General features: G+C 37.6%; 2 protein-coding genes across 5 annotated transcripts; one reads left to right on the top strand and one right to left on the bottom strand.

Annotated features, from left to right (window-relative positions):
* Positions 1-904: 904 nt before the first annotated feature.
* Positions 905-12,723, bottom strand: LOC113676737 (uncharacterized). 2 transcript variants are annotated; one of them, XM_027193434.2, is made up of 3 exons: positions 12,569-12,723; positions 10,272-10,413; positions 905-2,985 (listed from the first exon to the last, which is right to left on the bottom strand). In XM_027193434.2, the coding sequence occupies exons 1-3, from the start codon at positions 12,602-12,604 to the stop codon at positions 2,273-2,275; spliced, it is 891 nt and encodes a 296-aa protein (XP_027049235.1). In that variant the 5' UTR covers positions 12,605-12,723; the 3' UTR covers positions 905-2,272. The 2 variants fall into 2 exon arrangements, with proteins under 2 accessions (XP_027049235.1, XP_089046910.1); XM_089190784.1 differs by having other exon boundaries at positions 12,547-12,661.
* A 1,159-nt stretch (positions 12,724-13,882) lies between these two features.
* On the top strand, positions 13,883-24,944 carry LOC113676730 (carbonic anhydrase 1). Of its 3 annotated transcripts, XM_089190583.1 has the most exons (9): positions 19,309-19,407; positions 20,461-20,620; positions 20,894-20,983; positions 21,465-21,494; positions 21,844-22,154; positions 22,439-22,531; positions 23,261-23,324; positions 23,616-23,773; positions 24,066-24,944. In XM_089190583.1, exons 3-9 carry the CDS (start codon positions 20,917-20,919, stop codon positions 24,285-24,287), a joined length of 945 nt encoding a protein of 314 aa, XP_089046709.1. In that variant the 5' UTR covers positions 19,309-19,407; positions 20,461-20,620; positions 20,894-20,916; the 3' UTR covers positions 24,288-24,944. The 3 variants fall into 3 exon arrangements, with proteins under 3 accessions (XP_027049228.2, XP_089046709.1, XP_027049227.2); XM_027193427.2 differs by lacking the exons at positions 19,309-19,407; positions 20,461-20,620 and adding an exon at positions 13,883-14,077; XM_027193426.2 differs by lacking the exon at positions 20,461-20,620 and having other exon boundaries at positions 19,362-19,407.
* The last annotated feature ends 363 nt before the right edge of the window (positions 24,945-25,307 follow it).

Raw genomic sequence — 25,307 nt, 5'->3', positions numbered from 1 at the left:
AGTGATGTGTTACGTTATAGGTGGCAATTAGTTATGATTACAGCCACACGAAGCATGGAATTTGAAAAGTTCATCTTTGATGAGTCAGCAGTTTATCCCTTTCCGACTCTCTTCCTCAATTTCAGTTTTAACGGAAAAGTTCAACGAACTAACAATGTAACAGAACTGGTTATATCGAAAAATATCATGAAAAGATATCACGCTTTTATTGGAAGAATCAGAAGAAAAGGAGAAAAAATATCTAGTTCCTGCTTAATTGTTCAAACGTCAGCTGGTTTTTGCAGTCAGGTGTTCTATGCACTGAGCATCGAGGTATCTCGTTTAGAAAGTGAGCCGACTTGCTAAGTTAAACTAAAAAAAAAAGCATGAATAAAATTAAGAAAATGAAATGCCGAGACCCGGGATTATTCAGGGCTCACGGGAACCCTCCGGATTTGAACCAGGGACCTTCAGATCTTCAGTCTGACGCTCTCCCAACTGAGCTATCTCGGCAAGTGACGAGTAACACATGTGATTCTTAGAATCAATTTCATATACACCTAGACGAATAGTTTAACGTGCTGCTGGGAACCTTGCTTGAGTATTTCATCACATCTCGATGATATCCTCCCTCTTTTCAGTTCTTAGAAACACACCTAAGCTAGACAGATCCTTGTTGTGATATGAAATGACTTAAGTTGAAGATAACGATATTATTAACATGGGAGACGAAATGCGGGGATTTCATTTGCGAGCCAGATCAAATTCTACGTTTACATATAACTACATCCCTTCGTAAGACTAAGATCATCTTTTACTGCATAGAAATGAGCTCATAGGACGATTTCTTTATAGCTTTCTGACTGATTCTATTTGGTTATGTTATCTTCCACGATTGTATCTCGTTCACTCTTTCACATGGAAGTAATGACACACAACTTCTGTTTTTATTCATTATTTCTTGTGACTGGGGGAGTGCCTTTTACAAAATACCCCTATTTTTCTCCATCCAACGTTATATATCAATCATCACCAACTGATAATTAATCGCTAAAGAATATTTTGTACATCACCCTTCACCCCTCATATCTCACTTAATAACATAATTTAATTAATACAAACGACTAGTCAGAGCATAATAAAATAACGCCAGGAGCCAGTAATAACTTAAAGTAAACACAAGTACACAAGTGAGAATTAACGCTGATGAACAAGACAAGATTGGCTTTGGTTTTTATCAGATTAGTTGAGAGGATGGCGCAAAATTTCTAAACAAAAAACACAAGGTGGAGCAAGGTAAAACCAATGCGATCCTGTATGGCTCACGCCGACACTGAACTGGAAGTTACTTTAAAAACTCAGGTGAAAGAAAATTGAGTATATTCAGCAGGTGTAGGGTTGTATAGTGACTTCTGGCTTAATTCTCCTTATAATTACTCAGGTGGTACATGGTACATAGTACATGCAGCTAGAACAAACACTTTTGAAACAAATTAGCAGGTGGAAGGCTCTATGTTGACTTCTGACCAAATCTTCCTCACAATTACTCAGATAGTACATGGTACATACAGCTAGGACAAAGAATTTTGAATTAATCTCGAGAAGTTTAAGGGTTATTTTGTTCAGCCTGAACAGTTGTCACGTAGTCAAAATTACAATTCTGAATCTTCCTGGTAATATTGTATTTCTCCAAATACAATCTCCAAAGTAGTAGTTGAATTTCAACCTTAGAAATGGTAGGAAGAAGGGTTGTATCAGTTAAGGTTACATCCAGGTGGTTTGATCTCATACCAGGTCTGACAAGAAAGTATTGTCTAATCACAATAACTTTACATTGTAAAGTGCAAAGTGTAGATAAACACTGAAAAGTAAATCTTAAAATCTGAGATGTCTACATTTCACTTTCATCTCTTTCTGTCAAGCCACAGCTTAGATTCAGTCTCGCTAATTCTCTCTTTCACCCATCTCCACCTGGGAGATCAAGTGCTGCACCTATGACAGTATGTCAAAAGTAACCTGTAGACAAGCCTTCATTTCCTTAACTCCCCAACAAATGGAGAGAGAAAGAGCCTTGAACGAGGTTTCCCTGTTCCCCTGGTATTAACCAATTTATTCTTAAGATCTCTGTAGTAATTCTCCTTACTATCTTCCTTACGATTCTTATGATGTTACCTCCGAGAATTTGGTATTGGATCAACCAGTGATCCCCTAATAGATATTTTTCTTAGTATTGTGTTGATATCATAAGGAGAAATTCGACCTTGGTCACTCATGAGAGGTAAAGAGTGATGGGTTAATATGAGTACTGATATATGCAATCAGCAACATTATGTTCTACTGGGTCATCAAGGGTGCGAGAAGTTAGCACATAAGTTGGAATCTCAGGTGAAATCCTTTCAGGAATTCCATATTTAAAGTCTAAGTGTCCTGAGCCGCAGATTCCAAGAATCCTTGTGTGTCCCTCTGACTTCTGAACAATATCCATGATCGTATATGCAAATGAACTATCTCTTAGAACCTGTGCGGGAAAAATGCGACGATACTTGTCGACGACTTGGTCAAGGTTTCCACTGATCAATCCTTGAAAATACCTGTAATGATCCTCAGAACCATCGACATAAAATTCTCTGGGCGGGCCCCCAGTTTGTTCAATTTTTTCCAAAGCGCGTGTCTTTCCCTCCTCAACAATCATTCTACAAAATGGCTTTGGCACAAATCCAGCCACAAGCTTAGCACCAAGTGATTTGGAAACTTCCAAAATGTATCCATAATGCTCCATGGAAAATCCTTCGGTCCCATTATATTCACTTCTTAATTCTTCTAAAGAAATTTCATTGGCTTGATAAGCATCCAGTAAAGGTTGTTGCTGTAGGTTGAACATTTCTAAGACAACAGTGACAGGGAATGCGCCATGTGACTGTTCTATGCTCTGCGACACCATTCTTTCAAGGACACACAGTTGAGCTTTCAGGATTGATGGCTGATGATGCTGTTCACCAAATAGAACTGCAACAAGATAAAGAAGATTGAGAGAGATTGCACAGTAAACACACTCTTTCTCCATACGTAACAATGGGTTTATCAAGGCAGTAAGTAAGTGTGGACGAAATACTACCGTAACGATAAAAAATAACGAGAAAACTTTAAGTTCGCAAGATATTAGGTAACAGTCCAATCACAAAGAAAACTTCGAATCTGTGGGATACTGACGCAAACATCAAATCACAGAAAAAACTACAGGTGCGCGAGATACTGACGTAACAGTCAAATTACAGAAAAAAAACTACAAGTGCGCGAGATACTAAAATACCAATCAAATGACAAAAAAAAACTACCAGTGCGCGAGATACTAACGTAAAAAATCAAATTACAGAAAAAGACTACAAGTGCGCGAGATACTGACGTAACAATCAAATTACAGAAAAAGACTACAAGTGCGCGAGATACTAACGTAACAATCAAATTACAGAAAGGACTACAAGTGCGCGAGATACTGACGTAACAATCAAATTACAGAAAAAGACTACAAGTGCGCGAGATACTAACGTAACAATCAAATTACAGAAAGGACTACAAGTGCGCGAGATACTGACGTAACAATCAAATTACGGAAAAAGACTACAAGTGCTTGAGATACTAACGTAACAATCAAATTACAGAAAAAGACTACAAGTGCGCGAGATACTAACGTAACAATCAAATTACAGAAAAAGACTACAAGTGCGCAAGATACTAACGTAACAATCAAATTACGGAAAAAGACTACAAGTGCGCGAGATACTGACGTAACAATCTAATTACAGAAAAAGACTACAAGTGCGCAAGATACTGACGTAACAATCAAATTACAGAAAGAACTACAAGTGCACGAGATTGAAGAAATGTAAAATGGTTTCCGTGTTTACATAGCCTGATGTAAACACGCGGGAGGTTGGGAGAACACGAGATAAGCGTAGGAAACCACGACGCGAAGAGGAGTGGTTTCCAGCTTATCAATCCAGCGTAACAATCAAATTACAGAAAAGGACTACAAGTGCGCCAGATACTAACGTAACAATCAAATGACGGAAAAAACTACAAGTGCGCTAGATACTAACGTAACAATCAAATGACAGAAAAAACTACAGGTGCGCGAGATACTAACGTAACAATCAAATTGCAGAAAGAACTACAAGTGCGCGAGATACTAACGTAACAATCAAATTACAGAAAGAACTACAAGTGCGCGAGATACTAACGTACCATCAAATTACAGAAAAAGACTACAAGTGCGCGAGATACTAACGTAACAATCAAATTACAGAAAGAGACTACAAGTGCGCGAGATACTAACGTAACAATCAAATTACAGAAAAAGACTACAAGTGCGCGAGATACTAACGTAACAATCAAATTGCAGAAAAAAAACTACAAGTGCGCGAGATACTGACGTAACAATCAAGTTACAGAAAGAACTACAAGTGCGCGAGATACTAACGTTACAATCAAATTACAAAAACAGACTACAGGTGCGCGAGATACTAACGTAACAATCAAATTACAAAAAACACTACAGGTGCGCGAGATACTAACGTAACAATCAAATTACAGAAAAAGACCACAAGTGCGCTAGATACTGACGTAACAATCAAATTACAGAAAAAGACTACAAGTGCGCGAGATACTAACGTAACAATCAAATTACAGAAAGGACTACAAGTGCGCGAGATACTGACGTAACAATCAAATTACAGAAAAAGACTACAAGTGCGCAAGATACTGACGTAACAATCAAATTACAGAAAAAGACTACAAGTGCGCGAGATACTGACGTAACAATCAAATTACGGAAAAAGACTACGAGTGCTTGAGATACTAACGTAACAATCAAATTACGGAAAAAGACTACAAGTGCGCAAGATACTGACGTAACAATCAAATTACAGAAAAAGACTACAAGTGCTTGAGATACTAACGTAACAATCAAATTACAGAAAAAGACTACAAGTGCTTGAGATACTAACGTAACAATCAAATTACGGAAAAAGACTACAAGTGCGCAAGATACTAACGTAACAATCAAATTACAGAAAAAGACTACGAGTGCTTGAGATACTAACGTAACAATCAAATGACAGAAAAAGACTACAAGTGCGCGAGATACTAACGTAACAATCAAATTACAGAAAAAGACTACAAGTGCTTGAGATACTAACGTAACAATCAAATTACAGAAAAAGACTACAAGTGCGCGAGATACTAACGTAACAATCAAATGACAGAAAAAGACTACAAGTGCGCGAGATACTAACGTAACAATCAAATTGCAGAAAAAGACTACAAGTGCGCGAGATACTGACGTAACAATCAAATTACAGAAAAAGACTACAAGTGCGCGAGATACTAACGTAACAATCAAATGACAGAAAAAGACTACAAGTGCGCGAGATACTAACGTAACAATCAAATGACAGAAAAAGACTACAAGTGCGCGAGATACTAACGTAACAATCAAATTACAGAAAAAGACTACAAGTGCTTGAGATACTAACGTAACAATCAAATTACGGAAAAAGACTACAAGTGCGCGAGATACTGACGTAACAATCAAATTACAGAAAGGACTACAAGTGCGCGAGATACTGACGTAACAATCAAATGACAGAAAAAGATTACAAGTGCGCGAGATACTGACGTAACAATCAAATTACAGAAAAAGACTACAAGTGCTTGAGATACTAACGTAACAATCAAATTACAGAAAAAGACTACAAGTGCGCGAGATACTGACGTAACAATCAAATGACAGAAAAAGACTACAAGTGCGCGAGATACTAACGTAACAATCAAATTACAGAAAAAGACTACAAGTGCTTGAGATACTAACGTAACAATCAAATTACAGAAAAAGACTACAAGTGCGCGAGATACTAACGTAACAATCAAATGACAGAAAAAGACTACAAGTGCGCGAGATACTGACGTAACAATCAAATTACAGAAAAAGACTACAAGTGCTTGAGATACTAACGTAACAATCAAATTACAGAAAAAGACTACAAGTGCGCGAGATACTAACGTAACAATCAAATGACAGAAAAAGACTACAAGTGCTTGAGATACTAACGTAACAATCAAATTACAGAAAAAGACTACAAGTGCGCGAGATACTAACGTAACAATCAAATTACAGAAAAAACTACAGGTGCGCGAGATACTAACGTAACAATCAAATTACAGAAAAAGACTACAAGTGCGCGAGATACTAACGTAACAATCAAATTACAGAAAAAACTACAGGTGCGCGAGATACTAACGTAACAATCAAATTACAGAAAAAGACTACAAGTGCTTGAGATACTAACGTAACAATCAAATTACAGAAAAAAACTACAAGTGCTTGAGATACTAACGTAACAATCAAATTACAGAAAAAAAACTACAAGTGCGCGAGATACTGACGTAACAATCAAATTACAGAAAAAAAACTACAAGTGCTTGAGATACTAACGTAACAATCAAATTACAGAAAAAGACTACAAGTGCGCGAGATACTGACGTAACAATCAAATTACAGAAAAAGACTACAAGTGCGCGAGATACTGACGTAACAATCAAATGACAGAAAAAGATTACAAGTGCTTGAGATACTAACGTAACAATCAAATTACAGAAAAAAACTACAAGTGCTTGAGATACTAACGTAACAATCAAATTACAGAAAAAAACTACAAGTGCTTGAGATACTAACGTAACAATCAAATTACAGAAAAAGACTACAAGTGCGCAAGATACTGACGTAACAATCAAATTACAGAAAAAGACTACAAGTGCGCGAGATACTAACGTAACAATCAAATTACAGAAAAAGACTACAAGTGCGCGAGATACTGACGTAACAATCAAATTACAGAAAAAGACTACAAGTGCTTGAGATACTAACGTAACAATCAAATTACGGAAAAAGACTACAAGTGCACGAGATACTAACGTAACAATCAAATTACAGAAAAAGACTACAAGTGCGCGAGATACTAACGTAACAATCAAATTACAGAAAAAGACTACAAGTGCGCGAGATACTAACGTAACAATCAAATTACGGAAAAAGACTACAAGTGCGCGAGATACTAACGTAACAATCAAATTACAGAAAAAGACTACAAGTGCGCGAGATACTAACGTAACAATCAAATGACAGAAAAAGACTACAAGTGCTTGAGATACTAACGTAACAATCAAATTACGGAAAAAGACTACAAGTGCGCGAGATACTAACGTAACAATCAAATGACAGAAAAAGACTACAAGTGCTTGAGATACTAACGTAACAATCAAATTACGGAAAAAGACTACAAGTGCGCGAGATACTAACGTAACAATCAAATTACAGAAAAAGACTACAAGTGCGCGAGATACTAACGTAACAATCAAATGACAGAAAAAGACTACAAGTGCGCGAGATACTGACGTAACAATCAAATTACAGAAAAAGACTACAAGTGCTTGAGATACTAACGTAACAATCAAATTACGGAAAAAGACTACAAGTGCGCGAGATACTAACGTAACAATCAAATTACGGAAAAAGACTACAAGTGCGCGAGATACTAACGTAACAATCAAATTACGGAAAAAGACTACAAGTGCGCAAGATACTGACGTAACAATCAAATTACAGAAAAAGACTACAAGTGCGCGAGATACTAACGTAACAATCAAATTACAGAAAAAAAACTACAAGTGCGCGAGATACTGACGTAACAATCAAATTACAGAAAAAAAACTACAAGTGCGCGAGATACTGACGTAACAATCAAATTACAGAAAAAAAACTACAAGTGCGCGAGATACTGACGTAACAATCAAATTACAGAAAAAGACTACAAGTGCGCGAGATACTAACGTAACAATCAAATTACAGAAAAAAAACTACAAGTGCGCGAGATACTAACGTAACAATCAAATTACAGAAAAAGACTACAAGTGCGCAAGATACTGACGTAACAATCAAATGACGGAAAAAACTACAAGTGCGCGAGATACTAACGTAACAATCAAATTACAGAAAAAGACTACAAGTGCGCGAGATACTGACGTAACAATCAAATTACAGAAAAAGACTACAAGTGCGCGAGATACTGACGTAACAATCAAATGACAGAAAAAGACTACAAGTGCGCGAGATACTGACGTAACAATCAAATTACAGAAAAAGACTACAAGTGCGCGAGATACTGACGTAACAATCAAATTACGGAAAAAGACTACAAGTGCGCGAGATACTGACGTAACAATCAAATTACAGAAAAAGACTACAAGTGCGCGAGATACTAACGTAACAATCAAATGACAGAAAAAGACTACAAGTGCTCAAGATACTGACGTAACAATCAAATTACAGAAAGGACTACAAGTGCGCGAGATACTAACGTAAAAATCAAATGACAGAAAAAACTACAGGTGCGCGAGATACTAACGTAACAATCAAATTACAGAAAAAGACTACAAGTGCTTGAGATACTAACGTAACAATCAAATGACGGAAAAAACTACAAGTGCGCGAGATACTAACGTACAATCAAATTACAGAAAAAGACTACACGTGCGCAAGATACTGACGTAACAATCAAATGACGGAAAAAACTACAAGTGCGCTAGATACTAACGTAACAATCAAATGACAGAAAAAGACCACAAGTGCGCGAGATACTGACGTGACAATCAAATTACAGAAAAAGACTACAAGTGCTTGAGATACTAACGTAACAATCAAATTAAGGAAAAAAATTACAAGTGCGCAAGATACTTACGTAACAATCAAATGACAGAAAAAGACTACAAGTGCGCAAGACACTGACGTAACAATCAAATTACAGAAAAAACTACAGGTGCGCGAGATACTAACGTACAATCAAATTGCAGAAAGAACTACAAGTGCGCGAGATACTAACGTAACAATCAAATTACAGAAAGAACTACAAGTGCGCGAGATACTAACGTAACAATCAAATTACAGAAAAAGACTACAAGTGCGCGAGATACTAACGTAACAATCAAATGACGGAAAAAACTACAAGTGCGCTAGATACTAACGTAACAATCAAATGACAGAAAAAACTACAGGTGCGCGAGATACTAACGTACAATCAAATTGCAGAAAGAACTACAAGTGCGCGAGATACTAACGTAACAATCAAATTACAGAAAGAACTACAAGTGCGCGAGATACTAACGTAACAATCAAATTACAAAAAACACTACAGGTGCGCGAGATACTAACGTAACAATCAAATTACAAAAAACACTACAGGTGCGCGAGATACTAACGTAACAATCAAATTACAGAAAAAGACTACAAGTGCACGAGATACTAACGTAACAATCAAATGACGGAGAAAAACTACAAGTGCGCGAGATACTAACGTAAAAATCAAATGACAGAAAAAACTACAGGTGTGCGAGATACTAACGTAACAATCAAATGACAGAAAAAACAACAAGTGCGTGAGATACTAACGTAAGAATCAAATTACAGAAAGACCACTAGTCCGCGAGATTTCAGTCATGTTTGACCTTGTAACTCCCAAGATCTGATCGTTAATTCTCTGATTGCTATTTCCAGCACTACCAATGCCATCACATGCGGCTCTAATATAACATTTTGTTGTTCGATAACAATGTGAACGGGGCTCTACAGGTCATGTGGTACAGTGAACTATGTATGTAAAGTGAATTACTCCCTGTGATCTGGCAGCAGAAGTAAATTGTGAAAAATTTGTTTTGAATTTTCTCCATTACAGTCAAGTTTCAGTTTGAAGTACATTACGTGTATAAACCATAGGCTCAAAGAAAGAAAGTCATCACTTTCCAGATGTACACTGCAATATACTTCTTAACAAATACATAATCAAAAGAAGTTTACCAACAGATAAGGAGGAAAGTTTAATTTCCAACCCATTTAAGACAATCTACAGCTGATAAATGTGTAACTAAAATGTTACATTCCCAATAGAATACCCAGGTGAACTTTACTTAGCTTTTGCAGTAAATTTTTGAATGTAGGAATCAAAGGCTATCATGGCATAGGACCATGCAGAGCAGTCCTCTAAACTGTTATTCTATTCAGATTTTTGTCAACCTCAATGGAAGTCACCATCAGAATTAAGTGAAGGGTTCCCTGTTAGTACACTGTTGTAGGTCAGGCTCATGAGAACTGAATGATCAGTTTTATCTCACTTAACTTGGAAGATGAATTCTACTTTGACACAATAATTTTCACACACTATTGCAAACAGTGAACACTAACACACCAATAGTAGCATTTTTTGCCTCAGACATCACATTGTCAAATGTTAACTTAGATCCAGGCCTCCTGGCTGAGACAAAACGTAATGACTTTGACAACTTCCTCAGGTTTCCTCTGAGAGATGAATTGAGATTAGTCCACCCTGCCTGCAAAATAACAGAACAATAAACCAACTGTATTTCTCTGTTTGAAAAACAAATTTTGATGGTAGCTAATCGAATATCAAATATTACTCATCAAATGTGCCCATTCATCCTTATCCCAAATTGAAATTTATTGGTTAGATGTTTCAAGTAATAATGCCTAAAATAAATTTGATGCATCTTGCACTCTGAGAGTATGTCTTGAGCTTTTACACCCAAACATCAGTAAGTATATTCTCCACATTGTACTTTTGTATGTTTCCTTTGAAACTGAAAAGGAACATTTGTTTTAAATCTATTCGGGGGTTAACCCTTTAACTCCCAAGATCCCATTAGTAATTCTCCTTACTGTCTGCCAAATAGTTCTTGTGATGTTAGTTTTGAGAATTTGTCATTGCATCAACTAATAATTCCCTAATTAATATTTTTATTTATTTGCATCACTTGTCTGCTTGATATGGTATTGATATTGTATTGATATTGTAAGGAGAAATTCTGTCTTGGTCACTCATGGGAGTTAAAGGGTTAAAGGACCACTGAAATGAGGTTTTGACAGTTTTGCTTGTGGTAGTAAAAACCCTTGTTTATGTATCACTGGTAGAATTTTTTTTGAACTGGATCTAGATGACATTTTGAAGTGTCCTTTGCAGTCACTTTTAGTGCAGTCATAAATGTCCATGTACTACATACATATACTTGTAAGTAGGATAACCAGACAACATTGCTCCAGTGCTAAGGAATTTCAATAATTTCTTTTCAGCAGTACAGGGATCAATAAGGCTACATGGGTACATTTAGGGTTACACTCAAACTACAAACTGTATTTTTCTTGATTAAAAACCCACTGAATTTATTTCAAACATGGACCAATGAACCTGGCATTCACATGAGACAGATATCTAGTCCGGGCCCTAAGTTTACCAATAGAGTGCAATTTTGCGTGACTTTTTCTTGTTGATTTTTCATACCCAATGCTCTGAGACCCAGGAATGGTTGTTTGGCAACGTTTTCCCTCTTCAACCAGCCAGTACAAGCTGTTGCTGGTTCTTTCCTAAGGATCATTCCTTTCTTTAAACATTTTCATGAAAAAATTTCAGTTATTAACAAAGCAGTTTCTCAAGGGGAGCTTTTCATTGGAATGCCATTACCAGTCACTTTCCCCAAAAATTAGGGCAGACACCCCATTAGTTACCCTAACGCTCAAACATTTCCTTTGCCATTTACTTTTCAATTAGGAGGTTTACAACAGCATTCACATGAGGCTGGTATTTGATCAGCAAACCATATTTGGTTAAAAAAAGAAGTAATTACTAGGTATAAAATGATGATCAAGTGCTATACTTGTGGTACTAATTTCTGAAGAATGTGAAAATCCACTACATAATAAATATCTCTACAAATGTCCACGAAAGTGTGAAATTGCATGCATATCTAACCATTAAACAAATGACTTCTTGTAGGTAAAATGACAAGACATGACATGTTGCCAAGAAAATATAAGGGTTTTTATATCGCTTACACATCCTAAAAATGACTAGGGTAGCCCGCTTCCTTTCCCACATGAGTGAGGTTTTAAGGAAGCTCAACTTAAGGCATATTTTGGTGTAAAATAGCACTTGTCACAGATCTTTCTCCTTACAATTTTGTTAACAATGCCAAAACAAGGGCTGATGTCAACCCTTTAGTAGTGTATGCATTCCTTTAAAATAGGAACTGGCTTCTCAAAAATGTCCCAAATAAAATTCATTGTTGTTTAATCAAGAGGCCATATATTTCAAGGTGTATCTTGAAAGTGGTCTGACGCGATAAGTATCACTCTCCAGAAAAAAAAGCACACGCTAATTTAGCAAACTAAACAATAGAGGGCCACTAATGAACATCTTGCTGAATCAAAATATTGCCTATTGTTGGCATTCCGCGTTCTTTAAAAGACTGCCTGCTTAAAAGACTTCAAAGACAATAAATTCTAATTTTGATCTTTTCCACGCTGGTGCTACTTCACAAGATTCAATAGCTAAGTGCCCAAGGGATATTATGGATGACTAAACCGTCATTTAATACCTGTGACACACGATGAATGCAATAGACTCGTAGGTATTCCAATTATGACGGTCAGAATCAATTTTAAAAGCTTACTTTTACCGTGATTAGTACATACCATACACTCTTCGTGTAAGTCACGAATGAAGTTCATTTAAAAAGTCGTCAGAGAGAATTCCAGAAAGCTTGTTTGCGCGGGAATCACAAATTATCTTGCATGATCAAATCAAAAACAACTGCGGACAAAGACACTAAAAACTGCTTGGTAGCCTCGCAATGTATGTAAATCTACCCAATTACTCATTCCCAGGTCGCTATTAGCCCCCCTCGGTCAACTTACAGGCCCCGCCTCTTCAATAAGAAAGGACGATAATTTCAAACAATGGAAATTGAAGCGAAAAGCTTCCAACTGCCCAAGGGTGTTGGGATATTTCGGTGCAATTCTAACAAAAATGCTTGTTGAGAGACGAAACAAAAACAAAATTTTAATTATGTTTCATCCCGAAAAATGGTTCTGTTAGCGTTAGAAACGTTCAGTTGAGAAATATATTCCCTTGTTTCATTTTTGGCGTCTTTGAATTCGACATCTTGGCTGGGCTACCCAAAGAAGAAGTTCTGGAAGAGTCGATGAGCACACAGCTTGAATTTCCAAGGATATTTTCATGTTATCGTGACGATAGACCGCCACCGGTCTAATACAAGTGTAATATCTATAGTGTTTTCTGTTTAGAGTTCAAGTAGGGAAAGAGGAACCATATTGGCAATACATTACGTATTTTGACATATGAACCGGCTAAATTTTTTACACGTCCAATGCTGGGATCTCCGTTCCTTATCTTGACACTTAATTTAGATTCCTCTCTAAAAAAAGAATTTTTCCTAACATACCAAGGAAAGTTCTTAGGCGGTCAACCTTCGATTAGTTGGTTGTTTTTTAGGCGTTCCTCTGGGTTTAGAAAATAAACACTTGTACTGAGTAAAGATCAACAGATGCACGTGATCAGTGATGATCAAGCAACTAACAGAATCATTTAACAACAATTACTTGTGAGGTTTTCTGGCGCCGATACCGATCTTTGGTCAAGTCATTCACTGGGTTGCAAAAGAATTCAAGATAGGAGACCAACATTTTTTTGCGATGAATGGGAATGATTTTTAATTGTAATTTGAAATAAAACCGGGATTGTACTGATTTTGCTTTATTACACCTGTCAAGGAAACGGGCTCCATGCTTTCAAGCAATCAAACCAAATCGATGCGTGACTTTGTCATTGTTGTTTTCCAGTTTTTTTTGTTTTGTTTTTTTTTTGCGTTTATTTGTATATTCATTTATTTTTCGGTCTAATTTTTCCACGTGATATTTTCCACGATCTTGATTGGCCATTTTAATTACGTTGATTTTGGTTTTAAGGTTCGACAGCCAATTGAAAACCCATTTGACATAGCAAAGTGATCAATTCACCACAGCTGATTGCCGGAAATTCTTCACATAGTACTAACTGCACAAACAAACAAAAGCTGGTCAGACAAAATCCAGAATCAACTTCGGTGGATATTTATTACAGCTCAGCACCGTTGTGGCAATTCACTGTGACACGACCTCAACCTGAGAACTTCTGATTTAAACGTGAGTTTGCAAATTTGATTTACACTATTTGAAGGTATTTCTTTTTCATACATTCTGGTTATTTTTTCCCGATCTATTACAATTGGGAGATGAGGTAGCCTCCTGATCGTAAGCAGGTTACAGCACGGGAATGTTCACTGGTTTGCTCAACATTTTTTTGTGGGTTATCCAAATGAAGCTAGTATCCATCCAGATAGAGTAGCAATACTTTAAATCACATGCTGCAGACATTCAGACGATAAGCTTTTTGTTCTGGTGTAGTTTAAAAAAAACGGCGCTCAGAGACGACTCGAGTAAGACATAAATTGGTCAGACCCAACCCGGTGTAGGCTTTCCTATTTTTGTCGATGATAGTTTGCTTGTTGGTGGGTAGATCTGCTTTTCCGCTTCGGCAGTTAAAAAGCCAATTCACAGACCCTTTGCCTCCTCGATCATATACGCGACAACTGGCGCATGAAGCCCTGTACCGACGAACAATCACACTCACACCTACCCACACGAAAGCACCCGACCACTCAACCCTGATATTTTCTAATCCACTGAGTTTAGCACTAATCGACTACTTGACTTCTTATGCCGTCTAATTTTGGAGGTTAGAATATCGGTATTTAAGTACGTCACTGATCGTCATAACCGTTCAAAAGAGCCTTGATTCATGGAAAGTTGATAGGCTAGCTAGAGATCCATAGCTTATCATTCACTTGCCAAACGAACCGGCCCTTTATTTTACAGTGCAGGAGCAGCGCTCTCTTAACTATTTTAGGTCAACACTCAGGCTCAGTTTTTTTAATATTATGTCTGATCTTATTCGAGAATATTTATACGTCAATTTTGCCGCCCGAATTCGAGATACACAAGGGAAAAAAGTTTGAATTGTGGAGGAAAACGTAATGTCTTCAGGTGCAGTAACCTCCAGGAGGTACAATGGATATTTAAGGACATTTTTGTCCCTAACACTCACAAAAAAGCTCTCGGTTATTCATTTTTCCTACGGCTCAATGTTTTGTTTTCAACTCATATATGTGCTCTGAATATTTAATATCTTTAATTAACAAAGTCAAATATTTACAACAAAATGCCGTTTCTGTGGGATTAATGTGAACTTTATTAAAGGTTTTATTTGTTTTCAGTGGCAGATTCTTGCAGTTACCCAGTAATACTAAATTTCTGCTTCGAGTGTTTGATTACTTTCTCATCGCTTCCAATAGTAATTTCCTTTAGTACTACAATGTTATTGTTCTCTGTAATTCTCTTAATGACTACTGAGTTGAGCTGAACCTTTTATCAGTTTTATTATTTTTCCGTTTGACTTTCGAGTTGAGTTATAAGAAGTCAATATTAAACTGATGCTGTTTCTCCTAAGTCTCCAGGAATGGCGTTAAAACTCTTCGAATTATTCTTCTTTCGCTGGTTTCACCTTTTGCTTAGCGTTAAAACCAATTTCAAAACCTACTGACAGCATCTTAGGAGTTCTGAGTTAACCGAGATGTTTGTGTGGGAATAGTGCGCAGAGTTAGTTTTCCCGTTACGTAATCATCGTCGGTTCGGTCGTTTCACCGTTACCGTTCCTGATTTTTTTTTTCACGTAGTCTCTGCTGTTATTTGTGCATGTTTTTAGACGGAGTCTCAACACCCTAATCCAAACAACTGAAAAACTAGCCTTTCACCCTCGTTAAATTTCGAAATGCAAAATTTGTGAATTATATTCATCAATTTTTGATTGTGATTAGACCATCAGAATAAAGAGGCCATCCTTTGTCTCAACAACAAAAGGGCCACCGACTCAGAGGTACTACTGTTTATTGTTTGTCTAAAACTGATCTAAAGTCAAATATGTCCATGAGAAAAACTGGATTTTATGAAAACCACATCTTAGTCACTCATGGATATCGATTAAACCGGAAAGAATCCAGGACGCTACAGTAAAACACACAACAAATTAGAAGAAAGTCATTGTGATTTGACGACTTTAAGTGGGGAGCTGGTCATCTGGTCGGGCCAGTCTCAAAAATTCGTAATTTTTTTTTTTCATCAGCGCTGCACTCTGAATGTGCCGAAGTCTTCAAGTCGCGATTTGTAAGACCTTAGTGTAAAGTTTAGAAGTTTACAAAACTCAACTTTAATGTAACTGTGCAATCCAATGATTGAATAACAGGGTAATTTACTATTATCAACTGAGTTGAAATGTAAATTGGCCACCGGAAAGAGTTTAAAGGCTGACGTTTCGAGCGTTCGCCCTTCGTCAGAATGATAGAGCAATACTGAGAACTCTTTCGCTCTGACGAAAGGCTAACGCTTGTAACGTCAGCCTTTAAACTCTTTACGGCGGGGCTAATTTACGTTTTCAACTCAGTTGATAACACTAAATTACCCTATTAAACTCTCCCACCAACGCAGTGCCACAATTTCTTTAGAAACTTACCTCCTTTATTCAATGATTTAATAAGTCGGAAAAATCCTTTTCCATCAAATATTGTTCTGAGAACTCGTAAAATACAGAGCCTCTTAAAGAAATCGCTCGTGTGTGATATAGTTTACGGTTATTTCACCTTTTGTGTCCAGTTTTTAAAGCTTGAATGAGTTTAAAATCCTTGAGAAAAACATTTTTCAGTCAGACAGATCAACAAAAAAAGTCACAGTCTCATACACTCCATAGTTACGTAATCACTGCTCATGTTGAGAGGACAGTGATCACGAGTATTAGTCAGGGGTGTAATGATTGATGAGGTCATTTGATGTTGGCTCAACGATCATTGCTGCCCACTGATCCAGAGTAATGACTGATAGTCCTTGCTTTTGGGATTTTTGCAATTTTTTGATTAAAAGTGTGTATCTATCACAGGCTATTTTTACTTCCAGTCCGAAACTTTTTAAGAACGAGAGACAAACTCGTTCTGTTCTTTCACAACAAAAATTCCGTCAGCAAAGTTAAAAATAATAATTCCGGTTCCAAAGTCCAATGACGAGAATAATGCAGACAATATCGCAACAATGGCGGCCTCAGAATGCCCCAACCTACGTGTCGGCTACAGACGTCAACAAAATACGTGACGAAAGGGAAGTACGTTGATTTCTTAACCAAAGAGATGTTCTATGTGTTCAGTATGGTCAGCCCCCCAAGTATCAAAATCCTGACCCTATTTCATACACCATTCACCACTTAAGTTTAAAGACCGAACTTCTGATGATATTCACATGTTCACCCCAATTTTCAAGATCATCACTCAACAGATGGGAAAGACTTGATAGGTTAAGAGGGCATTTTATTTCGATTACCTCTCGACCGCTCTTTGCCACACACAAACCGCAAGTCAATACCATTGGTGCATTTTCCGATATACCAGTTTTAATATTTACATGTTGTTAGGGAAAAAGCTTGGCAAGCTAGGGGAAACTACGGAGGCTAAGTTTATAGCAAAGTTGACTGACGGAAGACGATACTTGGACGATCCAGGTTTCTCAGCCAGACAATTCTTCGAAGTACAAATCGAGCGCTAGTATCAATATTTTGCTTTTTAAGAGGGGGCTATCTCAAAATATCAATTAACACTGCTGCCTTTTAAATATTCCCCCTTTTATGGCAAGCCTGGCTCGGTCAAGGTCAAACAAACGTAATAATCAACAAAACCGTTGCACAGGTGCATGAAGTAATAAACAAACAAAAAAAACAAACTAAAAGAAAAAAATGGTTCGTTGCCGTCGTGGCTAAATTCAACACCATCATGAACAATATCAAGACAAATGTTTAAAAATATATGTATATTTTTGAGATCAGAGCCTCTTAAATGGCTAACACTCAGACAGCCCATGATTTCGTGGAGTGCCACTTGACGCCGTTAAGTGTTACGATGACTGCGGTCATTATTTTCTCATTCATCTTTTATATACGCCCACTGGTAATATGCAAGTGAGTCACCAAGTCTTTCTCATACAAATTTATTAATTAACTATGCTCCCCGCTAGTTATCTTAGCTGTGCTCCGATAAGCCTTGACTTTTGACCCCGCTACTCAGGCTTTTCCAACATTGCCGGTATAATCTTGGCGAATTGTGGGAAGAGTACGCATTTAATTTATATGTTGATCGGCATGACAAACTACTTTCATGATATTCACCTAAAAGGGTCGACGAATCTAGAGAGTAATTTTATAAGCAGAACGGATGTAAGGCGGGCGAGTCGCCCTCACACTGTCAAGTGTGAGTTTAGCTAATGCACTAGCATGGTTATGTTTTGATAATTTAAAATGTAAACTGAATTTGTTGGCATTATTGACTGAATGATTAAGAAGCGTTTTAGAGTCTTACTTGCCGAGGTAACTGATGATAAAACAGTGGTGCCAAACCGCAGATCAATATTTCTAATATTAGTCTAAAAATATTAAGTGAAACAAATACACAAAGCAGTTAACAATAGTGGTTCATTATTTGCAAAGCGTAAGTGCGGCCTCTCCAAATAGCAAAATAACTCTTTTATCAACTTGATTGCCCCCTTTTATATATTTTCAAACAAGCACATAATAATAATATCGAATGAAATCCAACGTTTTTTCAAGCTGTTGAAAAAATTGAACAGACCTTGAGAGACACAAGCGGGTAAAAAAAACGAGGTCATAAAACCACTATTTCACAGGCAGTAGTTGCCAATGCCTCTTCTAAGTTTAGCTGGAGATAAGAATCATACTCTCCAACTCCAAACAAAGTCTTTTGAGCGCAAAACGTTTGTCTATTGAATTTAAAAATGTTATTTCTATTTTGGCCAGTTTTTTTCATTATTGACATAAGAGCTGTGTCTCAAAATGCTAGGTTCTACCTTTGCCGAAATTAAAAAATTAAACCTCTCCTTAATAATAAAGGAAAAACAAAAATAACAAAGCATATGAATGAAAGAAATTCAGAAGCGTCTCTTATACGATTGTTTTTGTTTAGTTGCAAAAGTTTTCTGCGATAACAGAAATTCTGAAACTCACACGAGCTGAGCGCGAGAACCACTTTTTCAATTAAGGTTCCACGCAAGGTTGTAAAGCGGTGCTCTATATCTGTCCTTTGGGAGACAAGAGGAAAGCATACTTAACACTTCTTGAAAAGAAAAGCTAAGCCCTCAACATAAGTTGACATGGAAACTCTGAAAGCTAATTAACAACGCATGCTAAAATCATGTTGATTACACAATAATACATACCAAAATAGGCAGATTATTCTCTAGAACAATGAGTCGTTAATCGGGCGGCCAATCAGATTGTAGCGGATACCCAAGGGTCTTCTACTATTTAATCTGCCGCCCCACTAATCTTTCCTTCATTCGTGAGGCAGGCAAGGTTCGGAAGCGTCAAGGTAAGCTATCCTACAATCCTGTTTTTCTCAGTCCTAAATGCTAACTTTACTAAGCCTAACAGCAAAATACCCTTGTCTACTGACTTCTTCCTGTGTATCTGGCCAACCAGTAAGAATAAACTAACAACATATGCCAACCAGTGACGACGTTAAGACAGCGCCTTAGATAACTTGTAGTACCGAGTAACCAGTGTAGAAGCGAAGATATCGGTTGTTCGAACATATCGTTTTCCCTTAGTATCGCTTAAATCGATCCTAAACGGTCTAAAATTTTAATACCTCCACGGCGTGAGTGGATATTCATAAAAAGTGCGCTAAGTGGTCTTGGATTACATCATTACATCTGCTAGCTAAATGCGCATCTGAAATAAAACCCTTCACTCGGCCCTATTCCGCTAACTTTTGAGTTAAACAGTCAAATGGAAGCGTTTGATATGCCTACTAGCTTTTTTCGACATGAGACCTGAACAATCAAACTCTTCCTGGTCGAAATAAGTTTCTCAGGCGCCATCAGTGGTCGCCAGACGGATACCAGTACATAGCCATAATTTCTGCCCATGTATTCCTTTATTAGCTGTTGTAATATTTTCCCATGACATGTTGGACGATATTGCGTAGTGAAGTTGTCTATATTTTTGGCTATTGGCTTTCTTCTTACGCCATGGTACTAAGGAAACCAGCGTAGCGGATAGTCTCGGTTGCACTCAATGAAATAATGGCGGGAGACCAACGTCTCAAGCGCATTGAAAAAACTTCAGCTGTTCAGACTAGCACTCGAAAAATTGCACTTATCGATTTGAGCAGTTGATCCATGTACAAAAACAGATGCAAAAAGGATAGTAATTAAGCCTATATATCTTATATTTTCTAACGAGAGCGAGAAGTGGTTTCGACTACAATATATATATTTTTTTGCTTTATTTGGTGCATTCTGAATTTCTTTCATGCATAGGCTTTGACCAAGCTTAGTGTTATTATACCGAATAGAAAGGCTTAAAAGTATTTAAAGCGTTCACTGCCAACTGAATAAGGTATTGTTGAAAACTTGTCTAGTTTTTCCTGAATGTGAGAGCTGAAAGGAAAGTGCGTATATCACTGCATGACGGAGCTCTGTTTTTCTCAAGAACCTCTTGTGCTACGTCGGCGGAAAAGGAGGCACTTGGTGGATTTTCCTGTTAGAAGTCCACAAAAAGACAGAGATAAACCACCGCAGGTTTCAACCACCAAGACTAACGTTTTGTTGATATTCATCCAAGTATATCAATTTAGCGCCTGTTTGTGCTTTGACAGCCGTCGGAATAATTAACGTTTAAAAGAATAAAAGCGAATATGGGGTTTTATTCATAAAAGCTTCTAATCCGAGGGATAAGAGAGTCGCCAAAACATTCATGAGTCTAAATTGTCAAAATAATCATGCAACCACAAGGATTAACTTAAAATGGAATTTAAAAGTAAAATACAACTTTTCTGTTCTTTTCTTGAACAGGAAAAAAAGCAAATTAGTAAACCATGGCCAAACTTCTGATGTTAACATTGATTGGTCTAACTGGAATTTCTATTGGCTTGGGAGTCGACAGTAAGTATTTTAATTCTCTAAAATGAAACGATAGGTTCGAAATACCTCTGTATGCCTTCCACAGACGTTTGATTATGGTAAATGATACTATACTGTTGTTGCCTCTGTGCATGGCGTTCGTGTAGCAGCATTTTATTTTTTGTAGCCAAGTTTATCGAGATAAATTCATACAAGGAACTAGCGAGTAACTTATCAGAAAGTCTGGTTGCCTCAGCCATCGTTTAGAACTTTGTGCGCTGTGAATAGAAGTGCTCCCTGACTAAACCCCTTCCAAGAGAAATAAGCCCCTACGAATTTTCGGCTGATAGGGTTAGTTATAAATGTCGAACAAATGAATTCGAAATTACTTTCCTAGATGAATGTTCCTCTATAATTCCCAACGATCACAATTCTCGACACGCAGAATTTAGGAAAAACACTGTCTCATCAGTTCTTTATGTGTGTTTCCGAAATTTAAAAATCTTGATTCCCTAATTTTCAGGCTGGAGCTACTGCAGTAATTGTGCTGATGGTAAGTCAATGTTACTACCTTCCTTAATGTTTAGTTGTGTGGTTCGATAGTTCTTCTTTTAGGTTAGGTGGAAGCCCCTTGGCTGTAGAACTCATACCCCTAGAGTATCTCAACAGGGCTAGTGACACGCGTTGTTGAGGTATTTCACAATAAATGAAGAAAAATCTCAACCTATCGCCCCACTGTTATTCGGTGACATGCGTGCTATCCATAGCTATTTCAGTATGATTATTTTTTAACGAAGAAATGGGCACACACACCCCTTTGAACCTTCTGAACCCACGCCCTTGAGTGACGTCCATTACACTTCTCGTGTCAAAATAAATTTAAACCTTTTCTGCCATTTTAGGCCCGTTGAGATGGACAGGCGACTGTGCCTCTGGGAAAAGCCAGTCTCCTATAGACATTACTTCAACCAATGCAACCTACAAGTCGTTCTCAGCCTGGAACTTGCAAAACTACGGAAAAACACTCTCGGCTAACTTTACTCAAATGAACACTGGCTCTGCTCTAAAGGTGTCAATACCAGAAAACATGTTCTTTGTCAATGGTGGAGGCCTGGTGGGTAACTACACCACCGCTCAGTTTCACCTTCACTGGGGACCCAGCAACAAAAAAGGTTCAGAGCACTACCTGGATGGACAGCAGTTTTCCGCAGAGGTGCGTACAGAGAAAATTTCTCTGCAAAATTTTCATGAGTGATTTCTGAATGAAAGACTTGACTTTAAAAACTGTTCAATAACTCTCACACTCAAGGCTTCCATATTAATCCTGCATTCAAAAAGGCGAAATTCTACAATTCACGATTTAATCAGCCATTGCATGTAAAAGAATTTTTCCTCTTGGCATCTAGGGGGCAGTTATGTCCATTCTATGATAAGGGAATGTTATTGCCATCATCACCAATGGCACACCTAACATTCCTGATCATTCCTTTCACTTAGATCCATTTCGTCAGCTACAATGTCAAATACCCAAACTTGACCTACGCCGCTACAAAGTCTGACGGTTTGGCTGTCCTTGGTGTCTTCTTAGAGGTATTTGAGTGCTAAGTCACGTGTAATGATGCATAGAATCTTAGATCACGCGCAAACTTCAGTGGCGCAACAGATTAGAAATCTTGGCAAAGACCTGAAAAGACGTGAGCCAATGTTGCAATTGCGCACCAACTTGTACGGACGTTCTGGTCTAGAGGTCGAAACAGAAGTTAGAACGAGAGGCGTCAACCTTTGTGCACACGCATACTCTTGATTCGGGGGGTTGATTCTATCGTAGCAAGCGCTATATCATCTGCTCAAAATATGTGCCTATCAGATTCATTTCGCGTTTAAAAGTGTTTTTGAACAACACTAGATGGACTAGATATTGTCAAACTAGCACACACTTAGTAAGCGAAGCTTCGCAGTTTTCCAGTTAATTTGCTTAACATGATATCTCGTACAGATTTAGCAAAAATTTCTAAAATGGACAGTGATATCGGCAGCCCCCTTAGAGAGAGTTTTCCATTAAAAGTTAGATCAAAAAAGAGAAAGTTGTGATAACAATGAAATTGTAATTTCATAATTGATTTGTCAAAACGAATTGCGTGCGTTTCGTCTGGAATCCTCTTGCGAAGGCGTGAATTAGATGTCTATCGGCTAATAGAGAGCGGCTGAAAATGAAATCTCAACTTAGCCCAACAGTTATTCTATAGAAATAAATGGTACCATTCTTATAATGTCCTCTATTTACCCGATGTTTCCTTCATTAAAACCGTTCCCTTTCAGGTCGGAAGTGCAAATCCTGCTTATGACAAATTCCTCAATTACGCCTCGAAAGTTGTCAACAAAAGTAAGTCTTATTTCTTCTGTTACTCACTCAAATTGTGTTTCGTTCTAACAAGCCTGTTTTTATTTTTGGACGAGAAGATCACATAGAGTGAGTTAATCACAAATTCAGGGAGATGTTTAATTTAGTGGTTTGAGGCGACTTTCAATACCTCTACCATTGAAATCTCTTTCAGACATGTACTAAACCTAAACACTTTCAGTTTTTTCGAAGTCGACAGGGTCTTTAGCTTTATCATACCCAAATGACTTTCTTTGTTGTTTTTATTAATTATCATTTTCTATTATTTTACAGGTGCAACTGTGCACATTCCTGCTTTTCCTTTCTCTCCCCTTTTCCCATCCAACACGAGCAAGTTCTACAGGTACCAAGGCTCATTAACAACACCAGGATGTTACGAGTCTGTAACATGGACAGTTTTCCACGATGTCGTTGAGATATCCTCATCTCAGGTGAGCGTTACGATTAGAAAGTCCGTTTTCTATGAAAACAAGACGACCCAGTGATTGCTCCCGTATAATTCTGCATATTGAATCGGGGATTTCTCCATCTCAGAGATTTACCTTGAGGCAAAAACGGGTGCCCCTGTGGCAGGCAGGAACTAACCCCAAACTACTACATCTCATAAGTTGTTTTGAAATCAAACGACGGCAAATGCGTGTGCTGTTTTTGGTGTTGTTTTTGTCTTCATCGAGCGGATTTTGGCAGCATAGCGCTAAAGTAATTCTTTTCATCTATTAACAGGTTAGTGCCATGCGCCGCTTGATGATGAACGGCACTGACTACATTGGGGAGAACTACCGCCCGACTCAGGACCTACACACCCGCACAGTATATGCGAGCTTTGATGTTCCAGCTGCTACCCAGACTCCAACGGTAGACGGTCCGGTTGATTCAGCAGTAGGTGTCAAGATGTCCACAGGTCTATTGCTGTTGATGTTGTTTGGAGCGCTGTTCTTTTATTAAAATGGCTCCTTCGCATACATCTTGATGCCAACGGACTAAGACTTGCTTTTTGTTAGTGTGCTGTATAATCTGCGATATACGGTTGTGATAAATAGATGACAGGCGTTCTTTGTTAAATAAGGCTAGTATATGTACAAACTCGAGGAAGGAACTGGGGGAGAAAAACGGCAGCAAACCTTATTCCATTACTTTATTGTTGCTTAAATCCGCAGGAGGGTCCCCTGACGGTGGACCTTCCCATCATCTGACAAAACAGGCCCATCTTAAAATGAGCTTCTGAAAGGGTAACATGACTACGCTGTTTATCTCAAGATTTTTCCCTGTACCTTGTACCAGCCTTATTTATTCATTACTATCTCTAGTATTTATATCAACGGAATCTTGTTTGCAACTTTATGTCTAATGTGATGCTGTATTTGAGGATTTCGCGCTGTGAGAAAACTGAAATTATTACGCCCATCAATGTAGACGATATTTGGAAGACTTTCCAGCCGTTGTGAGAAAACGATATTTTTTCAGACAGAACTTTGGAGTAAGATCATTATTAACTCATTCTATCAAAGTTTATCTATTTCCTGTCTTGGAAAAATTTGCCTCTTCCGCTGAGTCTCCGTTCAGTGTGTGATTTGTGATTAATAAAAGTCTCTTTTTGTATTCCACAAGTATATATTTTGAGTTTTCCCTCACGTTGTACGTCGATCTATACCGAATCTTACCATCTGGCTTCGTCATAAAGCAAAAAAATTAAGAACATCGTTTTTGTTTTGAAAAGAAACAACAGCGCACATAAAAAAAACAAACCAAAAAAAACAATTATAACAAAGAACAAAGCATAGCAAAATTAAGATATCGGCAGAAACCTCTCTCTTAAGCTCTTGTCAATTTTTTTTTTTTTTTGGTGGGGAGGGGGGGCAATTAAATATAGTTTTCCGATGTGACTGAACAGCAACTTGCAAAAAGAAATTAGCTCCTGCTGTGTTCGGTCATCATTAGTTAGACAGTTGCCGGAAGGATTGTACA

Source organism: Pocillopora damicornis, chromosome 12, assembly GCF_964200805.1.
Source record: "Pocillopora damicornis chromosome 12, jaPocDami1.2, whole genome shotgun sequence".
NCBI classification, from domain to species: Eukaryota; Metazoa; Cnidaria; class Anthozoa; order Scleractinia; family Pocilloporidae; genus Pocillopora; species Pocillopora damicornis.
Note: the sequence above shows the minus strand (reverse complement) of the source record. Positions and strands in the feature narration are given on the sequence as shown.

Bases quoted from the DNA above. Each gene is read 5' to 3' on its own strand.
- LOC113676730 (XM_027193427.2), top strand. From the start codon at position 20,917: ATGGCCAAACTTCTGATGTTAACATTGATTGGTCTAACTGGAATTTCT. The intron at 20,984-21,464 runs GTAAGTATTTTA...CCTAATTTTCAG, and splicing joins TATTGGCTTGGGAGTCGACA to GCTGGAGCTACTGCAGTAAT. The intron at 23,325-23,615 runs GTAAGTCTTATT...ATTATTTTACAG, and splicing joins CTCGAAAGTTGTCAACAAAA to GTGCAACTGTGCACATTCCT.
- LOC113676737 (XM_027193434.2), bottom strand. From the start codon at position 12,604: ATGAACTTCATTCGTGACTTACACGAAGAGTGTATG. The intron at 10,414-12,568 runs GTATGTACTAAT...GTTATTTTGCAG, and splicing joins ACTTACACGAAGAGTGTATG to GCAGGGTGGACTAATCTCAA. The intron at 2,986-10,271 runs GTGTGTTAGTGT...ATCTTGTTGCAG, and splicing joins GGCAAAAAATGCTACTATTG to TTCTATTTGGTGAACAGCAT.